Below are 21387 nucleotides of genomic sequence, written 5' to 3'. Positions count from 1 at the left end.
GATCTATGTACCCCCGTACCCATTGCAGCATTATTTACAGTAAGCAAGATATGAAAGCAAGCTAAGCACTCATCAATAGATAAATGGATAAAAAAGATGTGAGATATATATATTTGAATATTAATCAGCAATAAAAAAGAATGAAACCTTGCCATTTGCAACAACATGGGTAGACATACAGGGTATATGCTAATTAAAATAAGTCAGAGAAAGACAAATACTTTTAATTTCACTTACAGTGTGGCATCTGAGAAAACAAATGAACAGAAACAAAACAAACAGTTACAGATACAGAAAAGAAACAGGTGCTTGCTAGAGAGGAGGGGTGTAGGGAGAGGAAAGAAATAGGTGAGGGGGATTAAAAGGTACAAACTTCCAGTTGCAAAATAAGTGAGTCACAAGTATGAAATGTACAGTGTGGGGAATATCATCAGAAATTATGTAATATCTGTATGGTGACATATTTTAAATACTTACCTAGTACTCTTGCCTGGAAAATCCCATGGATGGAGGAGCCTGGTAGGCTCCTCCATCGGGTCGCTACGATTCGGACACAACTGAGCGACTTCACTTTTACTTTTCACTTTCATGCACTGGAGAAGGAAATGGCAACCCACTCCTGTGTTTTTGCCTGGAGAATCCCAGGGATGGGGGAGCCTAGTGGGCTGCCGTCTATGGGGTCGCACAGAGTTGGACACGACTAAAGCAACTTAGCAGCAGCAGCAGCAGCAGTGATCAAATTGCCAGCATCCTCTGGATCATCAAAAGAACAAGAGAGTTCCAGAAAAACATCTACTTTTGCTTTATTGACTATGCCAAAGCCTTTGCCTGTGTGGATCACAACAAACTGTGGAAAATCCTTAAAGAGATGGGAATACCAGACCACCTGACCTGCCTCCTGAGAAATCTGTATGCAGGTCAGGAAGCAACAGTTAGAACTGGACATGAAACAACAGACTGGTTCCAAATAGGAAAAGGAGTACATCAAGGCTGTATATTGTCACCCTGCTTATTTAACTTCTATGCAGAGTACATCATGAGAAACATTGGTCTGGATGAAGCACAAGCTGGAATCAAGATTGCCAGGAGAAATATCAGTAACCTCAGATATGCAGATGACACCACCCTTATGGCAGAAAGTGAAGAAGAACTAAAGAGTCTCTTGATGAAAGTGAAAGAGGAGAGTGAAAAAGTTGGCTTTTGCTCAACATTCAGAAAACAAAGATCATGGCATCTGGGACCCATCACTTCACAGCAAATAGATGGGGAAAGAGTGGAAACACTGAGACACTCTATTTTGGGGGGCTCCAAAATCACTGCAGATGGTGACTGCAGCCATGAAATTAAAAGATGCTCGCTCCTTGGAAGAAAAGCTATGACCAACCTAGACAGCATATTAAAAAGCAGAGACAATACTTTACCAACAAAGGTCTGTCTAGTCAAGGCTATGGTTTTTCCAGTAGTCATGTATGGATGTGAGTTGGACTATAAAAAAAGCTGAATGCTGAAGAATTGATGCTTTTGATCTGTGGTGTTGGAGAAGACTCTTGAGAGTCCCTTGGAGTGCAAGGAGAACCAACTAGTCCATCCATCCTAAAGGAAATCAGTCCTGAATGTTCATTGGAAGGACTGACGCTGAAGCTGAAACTCCAGTACTTTGGCCACCTAATGCGAAAAACCAACTCATTGGAAAAGACCCTGATGCTGGGAAAGATTGAAGGTGGAGGAGAAGGGGATGACAGAGGATGAGATGGTTGGATGGCTTCACCGATGCGATGGACATGAGTTCAAGTAGGCTCCAGGAGTTGGCGATGGACAGGGAAGCCTGGTGTGCTGAAGTCCATGGGGTCACAAAGAGTCGGACACGACTGAGCGACTGAACTGAACTGAGTGATCATTTTTAAATGATATAGAAAAAAAAATCACGATTTTGTGTATCAGAAACTAACATGGTGTTATATGTCCATTATATGACAAAAGCATACAAACTCATAGAAAAAGGACCAAACTTGTGGTTATCAGAGGCAGGGGTGGGTGGGCAATAGATGAAGATGGTCAATATGTACAAATTTCTAAGATAAATAAGTACTAGTGATGTAATATACAACATGATAAATATAATTAACACTTTATATATGAAAGGGTAAACCAAAAGAGTTGTCATCACACACAAATTTTTTTATATTTATTTTTGTATCTATATGAGATAATGGGTGTTCATTAAACTTACTATGAAAAATCAAGTCCTTATTCTGTAAACCTTAAACCTATACATTGTGTGTGTGCTTAGTCATGTCTGGCTCTTTGCAACCCATGGGTTGTAGCCTGCTCATCTCTGTCCATGGGATTATCCAGGCAAGAATACTGCAGTGGGTTGCCGTTTCCTCCTCCAAGGGATCTTCCCAACCTAGGGATCGAACCCACATCTCTTGTATCTCCTACATTGACAAGTGGATTCATTATGGCTGAGCTACCTGGGAAGCCCAAACTGATACATAACTGTATGTCAATTGTATCATAATAAAATTGGGGAAAAAAATAAAATAATTGATAGGGAGAAAAAGAAGGCAGGAAACTTACTTTTTGCTTTTCTAAAAATACTTTCTTTTGCCCTTTTTGTTTGAAAGATTACTTTAGTGCCTATTTAATTCTAGGCTGGCAGTTGCTATTTCTTTCAGCCTAGTAAAGATAATGTTCCAGTCTTTGGCTTCTCTTGGTGGTGCCATGTCAGTTGAAAGTATAATTGTCATTATGTTGTAGGTTATCTGTCCTTTTTTTCTCTAGCTGTTTTTAAGATCCTCTCTTTTGGTGTTCTTCATTTTCACTATGAAGTATAACTTCTATATTTGTGTGTAATTCTTTATTATGTCTGGAATTTGTTGGCCTTGCTAAAGATGAGGACTGGAATCTTTCAACAAATTTGGGGAAATATTTAGCCATTATTTATTCAAGTACTGCCTCTTTCTAAGCTCTCTGGAGCTTGAAAGATGAATGTTAGATTTTACTGTATTATCTGAATCTGCCAACTTTCCAGATTTTTTTTCATTATTTCTTTCTACTATATTCTGGATAAGTTGTTCCCATCTATCTTTCTATTCACTTAGTCTTTTTCAGCTATTTAACAATTCCACTGAGTTTTAATTTAACTTAATTTTTTTTATTTCTAGAGGTACTGCTGTATTATTCTAAAAGACTGCTTTATTGATTTTTGTGTGTGCTTCTTGCTCCTATTGTTTTATTCAATGCTAACTTGCATTTCTTTAAGCACCTTTATTCCACATAATTCAGTAATTCTATGTGGATGTGTTTTAGCTATTTTGTTTGTTTGTTTCGGCTGGTTCTAACTCATGGTGCCTTGTTTTCTTGTGTGTTTATTGATTTCTGTGTGTGTGTGCGTGCGCACATGTGGTTTAATAGTCTTTGAAACTTTTAATTTGCTGAAATTCTTTAATACCTCATTAGAGATTATGCCAGAGAAAGCAATGACAACCCACTCCAGTACTCTTGCCTGGAAAATCCCAGGGACGGGGGAGCCTGGTGGGCTGCCGTCTATGGAGTCGCCCAGAGTCAGACACAACTGAAGCGACTTAGCAGCAGCAGGAGTAGAGATTATGCTTCTCGAGCACCAGGGGTCACTACCAAAGCAGGAAAGTTTTGTTTGTTTGTTTGTTTGTTAGCATTAATAAGATATTTTAATGAAGAGGGTAAGGGAACCAAACAAACCTTAGTCTTATGCTTCTATTCAAAAACACTCAAAACTACTTTTTCCCTCCCCACCCTTTCTAACTGCAACTTTGTGACCATGTAATAAAGGCCAGTTTAAAATCTTTGTTTTTTGAAAAGTTTAAACCTTTCTTAAAAAGATTAAACAACCAGGCTAGGGGAAAAAGTACTCAATACATACTTATATCAGTTGAGCTAATATTTCAGTACAATGTAACTATACAGAATATATACAATGCACATATATTATATATTCACAAAGCAAACACTATAGGCTCAGAACAGATTTGAAAAAACATGATATTCACGTCGATTACAACAACTCTAAAAATGATTATAACATTGAAATGGCCCTTAGTATACAAAAAAGTCACAAACACAAACGTATATATATATGTATATATGTAGTCACCAAGAACTCTGGTTCCTGTAGAATACTAACAGCCAGATACTAGTTTATAAAATGCAAAGTTTTGACATCATATACCTTTTTAATAAAACAAAATGCAAAACCATTTTAAAGTAAATTATAGGCATGATATTTTCCATACTTTAAATAAGATTAATTTACACTGCTGATCTACAAGAGGCCAAGCTCGTGATTACAAATATCAAGGAGGTTGTTTTTTCTGCCAAGTGCAAATGATATGGCAGCACATTTTCCTGGTGATGAAGATTTATTTCTGATTGACTGTCACACTGAAGATCTGGACTCTTTGAGGTCATGGCCTTTTACAAGGATTTCCTGATAGACTCATCACTTTGGGGCTCTGTGTTCTGTGTCGGGTGTACCCTGACCCACAGAAGACAAAAATCAACACTAGAGGTCACCAGGATTTAGTGGAAAATAGCCAAAAGCTGGCCTTGAAGAATCCTTATTTTCTGAGATTACTGCTTTCACTGTGTCTTGGGCATTGCTTGGTTTTATTCAAAGTATGTGACATGTTTTAAAAGATACATTTTAAAATATTTGTATGCCATATTTGGGTTGTCTTAGCATCATATTTGTGCAGATTTCTTTTCCTCAGTGTTACCAGAAACAAGCCCAGCATTGTTATCTTTTATAGTTTACCCTTTTTTCCTAAAATGTATTGAAGTATAGCAATACTACAGCTATTGAAGTCCTACTGGGAACTTTTAAGAGTATTTGGATAAACTGGTGGTATTTTTTAAAGTACATTTTAACTATGGCTTTCCCTAAAGCTTTGAAAAATATCTTGAAAACTTAATCATTTTTTCATAAATACAATGTGGGACAAGATCATGATTGTTGTAGCTACTTTACTATTAATCTTTTAGTGCTGAAAATTCTCATAAGTAATAGATGCTTTAATCTTTGATTCCCCAAATTATTTGCTAGAATAATTGCAGTGCTTATTGAGCATTTACCACATGCCAGGTGTTGTTGAAAGATTCCATCCTAATCTTGACAACAACCTCATAAGCTTGATACTAGTAAGTTTCATTCCATATGACAAATGAAAAAAATGAGACTTAGCAATTTGCCTGAGATCACACAGCTAGCAGGTGAAGGCGCTGGGATTCAGACACGGGGAGTTTGGTTCTAGAACCACACTCAGTCCCTCTGTCTTCCCTGTTTGATACCAATTGGTATACTTAAATTGAACAATGAGCAAGATTGACTAGGGTGTGCTTTAAAACTTCATTTAAATAATGGCACTGACAACATAATTGCAAAATAAGCTGGGATTTTGATAGGGACTGTATTGGGTCTGTAGATCACTTTGGAGAATCTCAAGCCTGTAATTGGTGAGGTTTGCCTTGCTAGTAATATTGAACGTTCCCATCCATAAACATGAATTGTCTCGCTCTGCTTTTAGATCTTTCTCTCAGCAAGGTCTTACACTTTACAGTGTTTGTCTTGCATTGTTTTTGTTAAATTTTTTTCAGTGTTTTATTATTTTAATGCTATTTTAAACACAGTTTTTCTGTTTCATTTCTGAATTTTTTGTTGTGAATATAAAGAAACACTGTTGTAGTCTATCTAGTGACATTGTTGAAATTGTTTATTAGTTATTATAATTTTTCTCTGAATTTCTCAGGATTTTCTACATACAAGACCATGTTTTCTGAAAATAACTTGTCTTTCCTTTTCAATCTCAGTTCAGTTCAGTTGCTCAGTCGTGTCCGACTTTTTGTGACCCCACAGACTGCAGCATGCTGCTGCTACTGCTAAGTCACCTCAGTCGTGTCCAACTCTGTGCGACCCCATAGATGGCAGCCCACCAGGCTCCCCGTCCCTGGAATTCTCCAGGCAAGAACACTGGAGTGGGTTGCCATTTCCTTCTCCAGTGCATGAAAGTGAAAAGAGAAAATGAAGTTGCTCAGTCGTGTCCAACTCTTAGCGACCCCATGGACTGCAGCCTACCAGGCTCCTCCATCCATGGGATTTTCCAGGCAAGAGTACTGGAGTGGGGTGCCATTGCCTTAGCATGCTAGGTGCCTTTATTTTTCATTTGTTCTTCACTACACTGATTACAGCCTCCAGTAAAATGTTGAATAGAAGTGATAATGTGTCTCTGATCATAACTGGAAAATATTCAGTCTTAAGCTGTGAAGCATAGTGCTAATTGTAAGGTTCTGTGTAGGTAGCCTTTATCAGGATCAAGAAATGCCTTTCTGTTCTCCGTGGCTGAGTTTTTATTCTGAATGGGTATTAGATTTTGGTAAACATCTGGTTTGGGGTTTAGGATGATACAGACTTAAAGAATAAGTTGAAGTGTTCCTTCTACTCTATTTTCTGAAAGTGTAAAGGAGTATTTCTTTACATATTGTTATAATTTATCAGTTAAATTCTTTGGGCTGGTGATTTTCTTTGGGAAGATTTTTAATAACTAATTCAGATTTTTTAGTTTGTTTTAGATCTCTTCATATTTGCTTTTCCTTGAGTCAGTTTCAACAATTTCTGCTTGTAGAATTTGGTCATTTCAACCAGGTTTTCTGATTTATTAGAAATAAAGTCATTGTTCATAATTTTATGACCTTATAACTTTTTAAAATTTATGTAGCATCTTTATGCTATATTTCATTCCAATTATGATAGTTTATTGTCTTCTTTTTTCTTAATCAACCTAGCTAGAAACTTGTAAATTGTACTACTCATTCAGAGAGCTAACTTTTGGCTTTATTGGTTATATGAGATTTTTTTTCCCTATTTTCTATTTCATTGATTTTGACTCTGTATTTTCCTCCTTCAGTTTGTTTTGGATTAAATTTGTTCTCTTTCAAGTTTGTTTTTTTTCTTCTAGTTTTATTGACATAAAATTGAGAATATAGCACATTATAAGTTTAAGGCGTACAGCATAATTATTTTATTTATATCATGAAATAATTACTAAAGTAAGTTTAGTGAATATCCGTCATCTCATATAGATACCGAGTTAAACATCGAAAACTATTTTTTGTGCATGTGATGAGAACTCTTAGGATTTACTATCTTTTAACTTTTATGTATTGGAGAAGGCAATGGCACCCCACTCCAGTACTCTTGCCTGGAAAATCCCACGGACAGAGGAGCCTGGTAGGCTGCAGTCCATGGGGTCGCTAAGAGTCGGACACGACTGAGCGACTTCACTTTCACTTTTCCCTTTCATGCACTGGAGAAGGAAATGGCAACCCACTCCAGTGTTCTTGCCTGGAGAATCCCAGGGACGGCGGAGCCTGGTGGGCTGCTGTCTATGGGGTCGCACAGAGTCGGACACGACTGAAGCGACTTAGCAGCAGCAGCAACTTTTATATATAACATACAACACTGTTGAATATCCTTATTATGTTGTACATTATATCTCTAGTACTTCTCTGTTTGGAGTCTGTAGCACTTTGGACTACCTTCACCTACCACCTCCATCTACCCCATCTCTGGCAACCACAAATCTGATCTCTTTTTCTGTGAATTTGTTTATATGTTTGTTTTTGAAATATAATTGACCTACGATGTTGTCAGTTCTTATTACACCATAGTGATTTTTTTCTGTACATCTGAGAATGATCACCACAATGTCTAGTTGTGGTATGTCACCACAAAGACATTATTTAGTTATTAACTATATTCCTCACACTGTATACTTCATACTCATGACTCATTTATTTTGTAGCTGGAAGTTTGTACCTCTTAATCTTGCTCACCTATTTCTGCCCCCCACCCCGCCATCCCATCTCCTCTGGCAATCACCTGTTTGTTCCTGGTATCTTTAACTGTTTCTGATTTGTTGTGTTTGTTCATTTGTTTTGTCTCTTAGATTCTATATATAAGTGAAATCACATAGTATTTGTCTTTATCTGACTTATTTCACTTAGCATAATACCCTGTAGATCCATCCATATTGTTGCAAATGCCAAGATTTCATTCTTTTTTATGGCTGAGTAATATTCCATTGTATATATGTATACCACGTCTTCTTTATCCATTCATCTACAAATGGACATTAGGACATTCATATCTTAGATATTATAAATAATGTGTTAATGAACATAGGGGTGCATGTATCTTTTCTAAATAGTGTTTGAGTTTTTTGATAAATACCCAGTAGTGGAATTGCTGGATCACATAGTAGTTCTATTTTTAATTCTCTGAGGAATCTCCATAGGGTTTTCCATAGTGGCTGCACCAGTTTACATTCACCCCAACAGTGCATGAGGGTTCCCCTTTCTTTACATCCTTGCCAGCAGTTACTTTGTTGCCTTTCTGGTAATAGCCATTCTGACAGGTGTGAGGTAACATTTCATTGTGGTTCTGGTTTGCATTTCCCTAATAATCAGTGATGTGGAGCGTCTTTTTCTGTGCCTATTGGCCATATCTATGTCTTCTTTCTTTCGTCTTTTTCTAGTTTCTTAAGGTAGAATCCTAAGTTACCAGTTTGAGACCTTTCATTTCTGCTGTAGGTGTTTAAAGGTATAGGTTTCTCTCTAGCCATTGCTTTAGTTTCATTTCTTAACTTTTGACATGGATTTTCATTTCATTAAGTGCAAAACATGCCAAGTTTATTGCAGAGTGTCTTAATCTGTCCCAGCTTTTACTTTTCCACCAGGCCCTCTCATGTTGCCATGCTCCATATACGAGGCTCAAATTCAGCCTGAAGCATGTGGATAGCTTTTGATCTTTTATGTCTGTGGGTAGCCTTCTTCAGCCAGGAATTTTCAGAGAGCTTATCAAGACTGTCTTATGGCTGTTTATTTCATTGATTTCCTTGTAAAATTTGAGTGAAGCCACAGGCTAGCTGAGCCAATGGGCTTCCTCGTTTGCTTCTGAGACTACTACTGCTGCTAATAGCGCTCATAGGCATGGAGTTTTCCCATGCTCAGCTGCAAATCAGGTGAGCCTATGGCAGTGAAGATGCTGACGTTCACAGCTTGACCCTCTCTGACATGGAGTCTAAGAGAGGGAGTGGTTAAGGAGGGATGGGAGAAACCCCAGGCAAGAATCTCATAGACTCCCACTGTTCTTATCCGAAGTTCAGTTGCTTTTGATTAATAATCACTTCCCAATTTGTTTTATGCCCTTGGTCTTTGGTTATTTTAATCTGAAAAATTCTCTGAAAGGTGCATGGTAAAGAGCGATAGAAAACGAAACTTAGGTCAGAGATACATTTACATCTGCTGAACATTCTGGCCTTCATCCTCTAGGCCAACAGATGCCAGTCAAGGCTTTTAGTGATCAAATTAGTTTTCACTTTTGTTTTGTCTTAGCATTTATCTCCAGCAGTTCTGTGGAGCATAAGACTGCAATGAGGAGAGACAAGTAACAGATCAATGAGATTGGAGACTTTTGGACTCTTAGAGTTGAGATGATAAGTACAAAAATAGACATCAGAAAAAAAGCATAGCCAGATCCAGGAAATGGTTATGATGAAATTGACAGGATTTAGTGACATTGAAATGAGGAACAGTAAGGGTGACTGGTTGGGCACAGAAGATTTGGAGGGCATGGAGATGAGGCAGCCTCTGGGAAGCCACCAAACAGGAAATCAACTCAGATAACAGAAGTCAGATAGGACGTGCAGTGTATTACTGGCTAAGTGGCCAGGAAAAGGGGGAGGATCCAGGCAAGAAGAGATGTAGGAAAACTTGGGAAACCTGGCTGGAATGACAGCTGCAGGTAGATCCCAGATAAGTTTTCTGAGCTGCCAAGAGGGAAATGACTTCACCTAAGATCCATGCCCTTAAGTGTGGGGGAGTGGGGGTGGTAAGAAGTTCCAATCCAACGTGGTCATTTTGGCACTCTTATTTTTTTTTTTTTTTTGTATAAAGAGAAACTGAGATTTTATTTATTTTTTTTAATTTTTTTTAAAATAAATTTATTTACTTTAGTTGGGGGCTAATTACTTTACAATATTGTAGTAGTTTTTGCCATACATTGACATGAATCAGCCATGGGTTTACATGTGTTCCCCTTCCTAGACCCCCCTCCCATCTCCCTCCTCATCCCATCCCTCTGGGTCATCCCATTGCCCCAACCCTAAGCATTTGTCTCATGCATCGAATATGGAATGGTGTTCTGTTTCACATATGATAATATACATGTTTCAATGCTATTCTCCCAGAATGTCCCACCCTCACCTTCTCCCTCAGAGTCCATAAGACTGTTCTATGCATCTGTGTCTCTTATTCTGTCTCGCATATAGGGTTATCGTTACCATTTTTCAAATTCCATATATATGCATTAGTATACTGTATTGGTGTTTTTCTTTCTGGCTTACTTCACTCTGTATTATGGGCTCCATTTTCATCCATCTCAAGAGAACCGATTCAAATGTATTTTTTTAATGGCTGAGTAATATTCCATTGTGTATATGTACCACAGCTTCCTTATCCATTCGTCTGCTGATGGACATCTAGGTTGCTTCCATGTCCTGGCTATTGTAAACAGTGCTGCGATGAACGTTGGGGTACATGCATCTCTTTCAATTCTGGTTTCCTCCGTGTGTATGCCCAGCAGTGGGATTGCTGGGTCATGTGGCAGTTCTATTCCCAGTCTTTTAAGGAATTTCCACACTGTTCTCCATAGTGGCTGTACTAGTTTGCATTCCCACCAACAGTGTAAGAGGGTTCCCTTTTCTCCGCACCCTCTCCAGCATTTATTGCTTGTAGACTTTTGGATAGCAGCCATTCTGACTGGCATGAAACGGTAGCTCATTGTGGTTTTGATTTGCATTTCTCTAATAATGAGTGATGTTGAGCATCTTTTCATGTGTTTGTTAGCCATCTGTATGTCTTCTTTGGAGAAATGTCTGTTTAGTTCTTTGGCCCATTTTTTGATTGGGTCATTTGTTTTTTCTGGAATTGAGCTGCAGGAGTTGCTTGTATATTTTTGAGATTAATTGTTTGTCTGTTGCTTCGTTTGCTATTATTTTCTCCCATTCTGAAGGCTGTCTTTTCACCTTGCTTATAGTTTCCTTTGTTGTGCAAAACCTTTTAAGTTTAATTAGGTCCCATTTGTTTATTTTTGCTTTTATGTCCAATATTCTGGGAGGTGGGTCATGGAAGATCCTGCTGTGATTTATGTCAGAGAGTGTTTTGCCTATGTTTTCCTCTAGAAGTTTTATAGTTTCTGGTCTTACATTTAGATCTTTAATCCATTTTGAGTTTATTTTTGTGTATGGTGTTAGGAAGTGTTCTAGTTTCATTCTTTTACAAGTGGTTGACCAGTTTTCCCAGCACCACTTGTTAAAGAGATTGTCTTTTCTCCATTGTATATTCTTGCCTCCTTTGTCGAAGATAAGGTGTCCATAGGTGCATGGGTTTATCTCTGGGCTTTCTATTTTGTTCCATTGATCTATATTTCTATCTTTGTGGCACTCTTATTTTTAATAAAAACTTGGAATTAATCTAAACCCTGCTTGAAATAGGATAATGATATTGACTGATAATTCTCCCTCAACTAGTATTCCTCATGCAGATAATTCAGATACTGCACAGAGACCATCATTAATTCTGGAATCAGAGAGGAATTATTCGGAAAGCAACTATTTAAAAACCTCTATAGTGCTACTAAAGTGTTATGCATCTTTTCAAAGGTGGGCAGATACAAATGGACACAATGATGGTGAAGAATAAATGATTACCTACCTTGTCTTGATCTACACTTTTTTAAGAGGTCCCTTTTTATGGGCAACATTCTGTGACTTAATTTTTCCTGTCCATGACATTCTAGTATTTTTTTAATTGCTAACCATCCGGATTTGCTGTCAGTATGAATCAGGTTTTTTGTATAATTAAGCCAGCTTATCTGTCACCCAACATAATGCATCCATTCTATTTTAATTACTTTTCCATTTCCAGAACCAGCCATCCTGTATTAATACAAATATAGGAAAATCTGAGTCACTTTTGTACTATAAGTAATAACACAGAATGTCTATCATACACTTCCCTCACATTTTTAGAAACATTCAACATAATTTGATAAAATATTAGTATTTTGCCAGAAACACAGAAACCAGGAAAGACATCAGTATTTTAGTTCATTCACTTAGTTCATGAAGCCGACTTTCTAAACCCTACCATTTATTTCCCAGAATTTCACAGTGTTGATTCTGTGTCCAACCAGTGACACATTGTAATGTATGAAGCCTTTCTGTTTCTGGAGGTAATTTCAGAGAAGCATTGTCTGTCAGCTCAGTTTTATCGCTAGTCCTTTTGTGGGGTTTTTTTTTTTTTTTCCATTTACTCCTTCCTTAACTGAGCATGATTCTAGTCATTGGAGATGCAGCAGCGAAAGAGACAGAGAAAGGTTCTGAGTCCCATTGAACTCATGTGGCAGGTGGGGGAGACAGATGGTAAACAGCTGTCACCAATAGTGATGAGTAATGTGCAGAGAATTTGAAGAAGGTGGTGTGCTAGAGAGGGCTTCTGTAGCTGGAGGGCTCAGGGGAGGCCTCTCTGAAGCGGTGGCATTAAAGCTGACACTTGAGTGACAGGAGATGCCATGAGATGATCATGGGATTGAGCATTCCAGGAGGAAGTCATGGCCAGAGCAAAGGTCATGAGTGAAAATGTAATCCAGAAACCAAATGAACACCAGTGCTGCCGGAGTGATGTGAACTAGGCAAGTGGTAAGAAATGAGCTTAGGGAGGGAGAGGACATTCAAGGTAAGGAGTGGGGATTTCATCTCAAGTTTCATGAAGAGATGCTGCAAGATTTTAAATGAGAGAGTGATGTGATCAGATTTTTTTGCTTACAAGATTAGTCTGGCTGCTCTGTGGAGAATAGGTGGATGGAGGCAAGTATGGAAACAGCAAGATAAGTTTCAACTGAGAGATGAGCTTGGCTTGCATCAGAGGTGAAGAGAAGTAGATAACTCAGATTTTTTGTTTCGTAAGTGTTAGGACTTTGGCATCCCTTAATCATTCAGGGAAGTTATTTCACTTGTCATTTTCAAATATTCTTTGCACAGTTGCATATTTTCCATGGCTAGAGCAAAGTGTGACATTTAGCTCTCTAGATTCAAATCCAAGTTCTCCAACTTAGTGGTCATATGACTTCAAGCATGTCTCTTAGCCGCTTTACATTTGTTTCCTCTTATATAAAAATGGAATAGTAATCTTACCTATTTCATAGGTTGTTGACAGAAGTGACTAAGAAAATGCACACAGAAATACTTAGCACACTACTAGTCTACAGTAAGCACTCAATAAATGTTAGTAATTAGATACTGGATTTCTGCCTTAGCCTTCTTACTAAGACACATTTAGGTCTCAGTACTCAGGAATAAAATTTACAGTAATAACATTTTTGAGAAGCAGATTTCTGCTCCTCATTTCATAATTTTTTCATGTATTATTAGGATACAATTTTTTTTTAGAATATCTTACCAGTAATCTTTGTTTAATATACTCCAAGATTCCACATCAGGTAATACTTCATTTTTAAAGGGACTTTTTGTTATCTGGGCTTTGAACATCTGTAGCCTTTTAGAGAGATTGAATATTATCAGCTTTACTGCAGAGTTAGTGTTTTCAACCCTTAAAACAGGGTGGAGGAGGATGGGCATGTGATGCCAAGATTATATAAATCATGTGAAAGCTTAGTCGCCCGCCCCCACTGGTGCCATAACAGCACCTGGTCACTGTTCAGGAGTGCCCTCCTAAAGCATGGTCCTCCTGTGGACTTAGGTCCATGTTGGATCCGTGGTGGGAAAAGACTCTGCTTGTTTGGATCACAGGGTAATCTCAAAGACCTTGTTTAGAAGCTTTGGTTCCCTTGTAAACACTGGTTCCTGTCACTCTGTTGAGCTGCCACTGCATCTCAGACTCTCAAGTCTGGTTGTTTGCCTCTCAAAACAGGCTTGAGAACAGTAGGAAAGTAGAGTAGGTCAATGTGGCATATGGTTGAGTTTGTGTGCACAGATGTGGTAGAGGATAACAAGGACAGTCTTTTAAACTGGCTCCTCAGTCATAAATGTGGCATGCAGATGTTTCATGGTTATGGCTGGGATTGAGGTACATTTAGCAAATGGTCCTTTTCATGAGATAACACATTAACCTAATTTTGAAAAGCTCTGATTCTCATCTCCATCTGAAGTTACTTGGAGAGGGCAAGTCTGTCTTTGCTGTAAGCATCTCACAGCATCATCACTGATGGGGGGCATCGTCCAGCACAGATGGAATCTAGAATCCCTTTCTGTGCAGAACATTCAACATTTAATACATACATATTTTGTGGTTCTTCTGGTTTCAGGTTCTCTGTTTCTTCTTGTATTTTTAATGACATAGATAATTTTTAAATATTTTACTTTGAAGCTTTTACACACTGTGGCACATGTAAAGCAGTCTCCTCTCTGATATAACAGGTCCCTAAGCCCAGAGTGGAAGATATTACTATTGAACCACTGGCTAGTTTTCAAGTACCATGTGTGGAATCTGCTAGTTTTTAGATGTTGACTACTACAGTTTGTCCCTCCTCATTATTGTGCTGATTGCACAGATGCTATTGTTTCTAAATGCTTTAGGAAATGATAGAGTCTAGATGTTTTGGGAAATCAGTAACTAATATGTGTGTGTGTGTTGAAACATTTGTTTTCAATGGAGATACACCCGGTGGTCCTATGATTTTTCCTTTTACCTCTTTGAAAGTCAGTGTGGTTCTGGCTATTAAGAGATCAATGTGATGATCTCCATGGGTCTAGAGAATCAGCTGTGAATTCTCAGCTCTGCCAGCACCCGCAGAACTTACCAGGGGGCTCCCATCTGTCCTGTACGCCTGGTAGAGGGATCTCGGCTCCCCCTGCTCTGTGAGGAACAAGTCCCCTCCAGTAGATAAATATCCCACCATTTCACAGTGTAGCACCCCAGCTTAATTATATTCATGTTTATTTGTAAGCTTTCTTTTTGCTGCTTTATTTTACATATGTGGACATAACTCACTTTCTGTGTGTTTGCTTTTCTACCACAGACACGGGAGCAGAAAGACAGGCACTAAAAGAAAATGTGTATCCTAAATTGAGAGAATTCTGCAGAGAAAACTATGGATTAGAATTTCAGGTAACTCTGATATTAATTTCACATTTAACTTCATCAGCTAAACAACTAATGTTTGTTTTTCTGTCACAACTTAGGTGTTATAAAAGACAAGTTTTAAGCTCTGGAAAATGTCATTTCTTTAAGCATGGATGAAAGAAACACTGGAAAATAGAAGTAAAATATTTCGTCATTTTTGAGGCTTTGCACTTTTACTCTCTGCTTCTTGGACCCTACTCATTATTGGCTCATTTTTTTCTTTGAACCATGTTTATTTGCTTTGTTGCTAACCTCCACTAACATAAAAACGCGAAGGTTACAGAGCACCTGCCTTCACGCTGGCGTCTCTAGAAATGTTGTGCATCTAAAAATTGGAACTGGGACTTCCCTGGCAGTCCAGTGGTTAGAGCATCATGCTTTCACTGCCGAGGGTATGAGTTCAGTCCCTGGTCAGGGAACTAAGATCCTACAAGCTATGCAGCACAGCCAAAAAAAAAAAGGAAAAGAAAAAAAAAGTACAAATTGGGACCAACTCTCTCACAAGTACTTCTTTTTAGCATCTTGACTAGTCCTTGCCTTCCATTTCACCTTTTAGTTTTTATTCACATTGTCAAATGTCCTTTTCCCCAAGCATTTCAGAATTTACCATTTACCAAGAAAAAATATCATCAGCATTTCAAGAGGCTATAACTCTGCACATCATTGCTGAAATTCATAAACATGGCATTGTAGACACCATCAATTTGGCCATCTAATAGCGAAGTACTAGGAAACATTGGTCATATCCTAGACATCCAAAATTTTTTGAAGTAAATGTTTCCTGCAACAGATAGCATTATGTAGTGAGAATTTGTTAACCTCATTCGCAGTGAACATTTTAACTGCTATCCTAACTACATGTTTACATTGTTAAGTAAGGAGTATGGACTAGAGGTTTGTAATGTAAGAGTACAAAATGTGCCATTGTTAATGGAAGAAAATTTCACCCTTCATTTGTCTCTTCCTGAATACAGTTGACCCTTGAACAATGCAGGGGTTAGAGGTGCTGACCCTCTGCACAGTTGAAAATCCATGTGTAACTTTACAGTCAGCCCTCTGCATCCACAGTCCCTCTGTATCTGCCATCTCTCCATATCTGCAGACTCAGTCAACCATGGATCATTTCATACTATAGAACTTACTAGTAATAAAGGCCATACATAAGTGGACCCATGCAGTTAAAACCTGTGTTATTCAAGAGTCAACTGTAAATATTTCATCTTGGTGTACCTCATAATGCTTTCTAATATGATGTATAAAATAATAGTTTCAAAATGGCTTTAACCTTAATGCTTAGTGTCCATCAGCAACGAGCTAATACAACACAAATATTAAAGAGTTACTCGTAAGTCACTGTTTACTTGAAAAACTATGAACCTAGATTCCTTGTTGTGAAACCAGCACTACTTTATACAAGGACTCTGGTTCTACCGATAACAGGGTCTCGACTGTTAGAAAAAAAAGATGATATGTCAAAGTTTCCAAAGACTAAGACATTCCTTGGGGACTCAGTTAGTATAAAGAAATACGTCTAAGTATATCAATCCCATCTTTGAGTTTATTTGGGTTTTCATCACTTTTGTTAGTAGAAGGTTGAGCTGCAGAACAGCTGCCATAAAACATAAAATTGATTAGGATTAGCTGAAGGGGAAAAAATACACATTTTTTAAATTATAAGCAGGTACAGGAGAAGACAAATAAAGCCGAAGGAAAAATGTAGAAGGCAAGGTCCCTAGAAGAAATTAATGGCAAGGATCATTCCAGGCAAGTATATTGAATCCATTGATGAGAGGCTCACAGCAGGGGAAGCAGCATTGGGTAAAGTGTGACGTGGAATTGACTCCCGGCTCTTGACTATGAGTGATTTAACTCATGCACTTGTCCTTCACGGGCTTCCCTCATAGCTCAGTTGGTAAAGAATCCTCCTGCAATGCAGGAGACACTGGTTCAATTCCTGGGTCGGGAAGATCCCCTGGAGAAGGGATAGGCTACCCACTCGAGTATTCTTGGGCTTCCCTTGTAGCTCAGCTGGTAAAGAATCCACCTGCAATGAGGGAGACCTGGGTTCGATCCCTGGGTTGGAAAGATCCACTGGAGAAGGGAAAGACTACCCACTGCAGCGTTCTGGCCTAGAGAATTCCATGGACTATAGAGTCCATGGGGGTCACAAAGAGTCAGACAAGACTGAGCAACTTTCACTTTCACTTTCTGGTCCTTCACTATCTAAAATGGGTTGTGACAGCTTGCAAATCTGAGGTTGTATTTGCTTTTTACCTTCCAAGCTTCTAAGCTCAAGTACATAATATCTGAATCTAAGAATATAGCTCTTAGCATAGTCTTTCCTTATAGGTTGATTCTAGATCTTCCTGAGGCTGTGTTGGGCTCACTGGGTATGGTTCTTGGAACCATAAAGAAATGGTTCTCTTTTCCAACTGCAGCAGAATGTGCCAGAAGCTTCATGGTAAAAAAAAAAAAAAAAATAGTTTACCTATACCATGTTCTGAATTCCATCTCTGTGCATTGGACCCAGGAGGAATGTATTTCCTAGAATTACTCAAACACACCAGTCTATTTCATGCCTTCTTGTCTTTGTTGTTCTCACTGCCTACAGTGCTTTTCATCTGGTACTTCCCCTGCTTCACCTCCTAAGTCCTACTCATGGAGATTCTTCCTGCCTCACCTTAAGTCATGCCCCTATTGTTCTTGCCCACTTCTCTGCAACTGTGTCTTTCCATTTGGTTCCTTGAACACTTCAAGCCTATTCCCATTTAAGGGTTTTGCACTGGCTCTTCTCTCTGTAGGAATGCTTACTGCTTCATCTTTACATGGGTGCTTTCTTACTGTTCTTCAAGTCTCTGCTGAAATGTCACTTCCTAGATGCTTCTATAATGACTCAATCTAAAATAAGCCCCTAGGTGTGCTCTCTTTTATATCATCCTGTTTTAGTTCTTTGCATAGCATATGTCAGTGTTGGATATTTTTCTTGTTTACTCATGTATTGGCTTTCTTGCTTCAAGAAGCAGGAAACAATCTTTCTCTCAAGATTGTTCCACAAGTACAGAAACTTGTCTGTCTTCATGACAGCTACATTTCCTGATCATAGAATCATGCCTGGCACATAGTAACACTCCAAAACAATGTATTGAATGAGTGAAGTCTCAGCCCAACCATTATCTGCTTAAAGAATCATTCCCTGATAGCCCTGTTCCTCTCAGCTTATGCCACACACCCTGATCCCCTAAAACCCTGTGCATAACTCCCAGTCATTCATCTGGTTCATTTAAGAAGTATTTGTTGACCATCAACAACATGCCAGACAACATTCCAAGTGCTGGGAATACAGGAAGAAATCATCAGACCCTCTTTCTGTGGAGCTTCCAATATTATTGAGAGAGGCAGACAATAAATGGTAAATTCCAGTGGTAATAGATGCATTTTATTGAATAAATGCTTTTTTAAAAAGTAAAGCATGATAAGGAAGGTAGGGAATACTGGTGGTCAGAGAAGGACTCAGTCATAAGATAGCCTTTGAGCAGATATCTCCAGAAAGTGATAGAGAAAATCATGCAGATGTTTTGGAAAGAAAATCCCAGGCATAGGCAACCAGAAAAGGGGTTTTGGATAAGAATGTGTTCAGAACATTCTGGTCTTGTTAAAGAAGCCAAGTGGTAATAGAGTAGAGTTGAGTAATGGAAATGATCGTAGGAGATGACATCAAAGGCAGATCATGCAGAAAATTACAGGCTGAGATTAAGGACTTAGAGTTTTCCTCAGTAAGAGGGGGAAGACATGATGTGATTTATGTTTAACAGATTCACTCAAACTGTGAGGGAGCTGGTAAGGGGTGGGAAGTGATGGCAGAAGCAGGAAGATGGTGCAAGTAAGAAATCATCATGGTACAGATTAGAATGAGCAGTACGGAGATATCTGGTTAGATGAATTTTTCATCACCTGTCTATAAAGTCTCCAAGTTCTCAGGACTGGAATTGTGTCTTATTCAACTTATCCCACTAATCAAGTAGCTGACACATAGTAAGCCATTTAGGGTTAAATCTTTATTGAGCTAAGTCAATAAACTATGGAGTTACACTTTAACAATGTCGTACACTTTTATCTCTGTGCCTGTTTGGCAAACTGTTTTCTTGTATTTCCTTTATTTTTTAATTTAAACTAAGATTTTTTTGGCTGCCCTGGGTCTTGGTTGCTGCATGTGGGCTTTCTCGAGTTGCAGTACATGGGCTTCTCTTTGCAGTGGCTTCCCTTGTTGCAGAGCACAGGCTCTGGGGCGCATAGGCTTTAGTAGTTTCATCTCCTGGGCTCTAGAGTGTAGGCTCAGTAGTTGTGGTGCACAGGCCTAGTGGCCCCTTGGCATGTGAGCTCCTAGTCCCCCGACCATGGATCAGACCCTTGTCCCCTGCATTGCAAGACAAATTCTTAATCACTGGACCACCAGGGAAGTCCCTAAAATAAGATTTTTAATGAAAATCCATCAGCCTGATTATGTGAACTTCAGCTAATTCTATGTGTGATATACACCTAGTTGACTGCTCAGAGATGGGACCATTGAATGAAAAGAGTGTCAAGCCTACTCAGAGGAGAAAACATACTTGGCTCAGGGAAAGACAAGGTATGTAAGTAAGAGGTTATTTGATTTGCCAGTGTTCAGTAAGTGCCCTTGGCTATGGATAAGAGGATAGAAAGGAAGAACAGGGAAATAAATGGGGTAAAAGAAAGACAGATTGGGGTAAAAGCAGGTGGTACAGGGCCCAGTAAATAAAGGGCTTTAATTAAATGTCCAAGGGCCATCCATCTTGCTTTCAGTCCATTCTCACTGCTGAGCCCCTGATCTAACACTCATTGCTTCAAAAAATCAAATGAGCAAAGACTGATCTTGTTCTCTGCTTACCCACAATAGGTTGCAAGTCCTAGAGGAAGAGACTAGTCCTCACTTATTTTTAAGTCCCCAGGGCTTGGAAGAGGGTTCAACATTTACTGGATTTGGTGAAAGTGTGTCAGCAGAACTGTCTCACACCATCATCCTACTTGAATTTTCCTATACATCACCAGAGTAACCTTACTTAAATGTTAAGGTTGTCAGTTTCTTTGCTTAAAACCTTATAATGGCTCCCTGCTGCTTACAGACTCCCTCTGTAATATGATCCCAGCTGTCCTTCCACCTTCATCCACCATTCTTCCCAAAATAAACAGGCCATCCTCAACCGGTCCTTGGAGCACATCTTGCCACTTACTCATTCCTGACTTTAAAACCTCATTTGCTGCATCTGTTTTAGTTTTCCTTTCTTATTACAAATACTCTTTCTCCTGTGCTTCCTGCCCTTCAGAATCCAGCTCCAAGCCTTGCTTTCTAAGAAGTTTTTTTCAGATTCCCAAATATCCCTGTTCTACTCCCTGAATTCTTAGCAGTCTCCCCCATCACAGCACTGCAGGTACCCTGAGCAGGAGTAAACCTGATGTGGGCAGGGACCTCTAACAGGATACCTGATTGATCTGGGCACTTAGCTGCTGGTGCATTTTGAAAGCAATTTCATTTCAGTTCAGCCACTCAACCTAGTATCATTTCTTAAGAATTCCTTCTGATAGCAAACATTTTGGGCAGGCACCTAGTATTTATCTCACATCATCTCAGTCACCAGGGCTTTCCTGATACCTCAGTTGGTAAAGAATCCGCCTGCAATGCAGGAGACCCCAGTTCAATTCCTGGGTTGGGAAGATCCCATGGAGAAGGGGAAGGCTACCCACTCCATTATTCTGGCCTAGAGAATTTCATGGACTGTATAGTCCATGGGTTTGCCAAGAGTCGGACATGACTGAGCGATTTTCACTTCACTTCATCTTATAACCCTATTTCCTTTTCTTCACCTTTAGCATCCTCTAAATCCCAAATACCTGCAGATTTTCCTCCTAAATATTTCTTCATTCTGTGCTGTCTGTCCTAGTCTGTATTACTGTCATCTTGACTATGCAGTAGATTATCTTGCTGGCCAGTTTACCTTCATCTCCTCCTCCTCCTTCCCAACATCAACCCCTCCATCCCCAGACCTCCTCCATTGTATTACTGCTGTGGTATCTCTGAAATACAAATTGACTCTCTCATCCACAAGACACATTTTGTATTTCTCAGCCTGGAAT

The 21387-nt window shown here is 39.0% G+C and overlaps 1 protein-coding gene across 2 annotated transcripts in view; it reads left to right on the top strand.

The window, feature by feature from the left end:
• The window catches only part of NWD2 (NACHT and WD repeat domain containing 2), a 219212-nt gene that overhangs the window by 74803 nt on the left and 123022 nt on the right, over positions 1-21387 (top strand). For both annotated transcript variants that reach the window (XM_081527487.1, XM_081527388.1), the window contains exon 2: positions 15134-15222. In XM_081527487.1, coding sequence (XP_081383613.1) covers positions 15134-15222 — 89 coding nt within the window. The remainder of the gene's footprint in view (positions 1-15133; positions 15223-21387) is intronic.

The sequence above is a fragment of the Giraffa tippelskirchi genome, chromosome 1, assembly GCF_054371585.1.
Source record: "Giraffa tippelskirchi isolate mGirTip1 chromosome 1, T2T-mGirTip1v1.2.pri, whole genome shotgun sequence".
Classification (NCBI taxonomy): Eukaryota; Metazoa; Chordata; class Mammalia; order Artiodactyla; family Giraffidae; genus Giraffa; species Giraffa tippelskirchi.
This window is presented reverse-complemented; position numbering and strand designations above follow the sequence as displayed.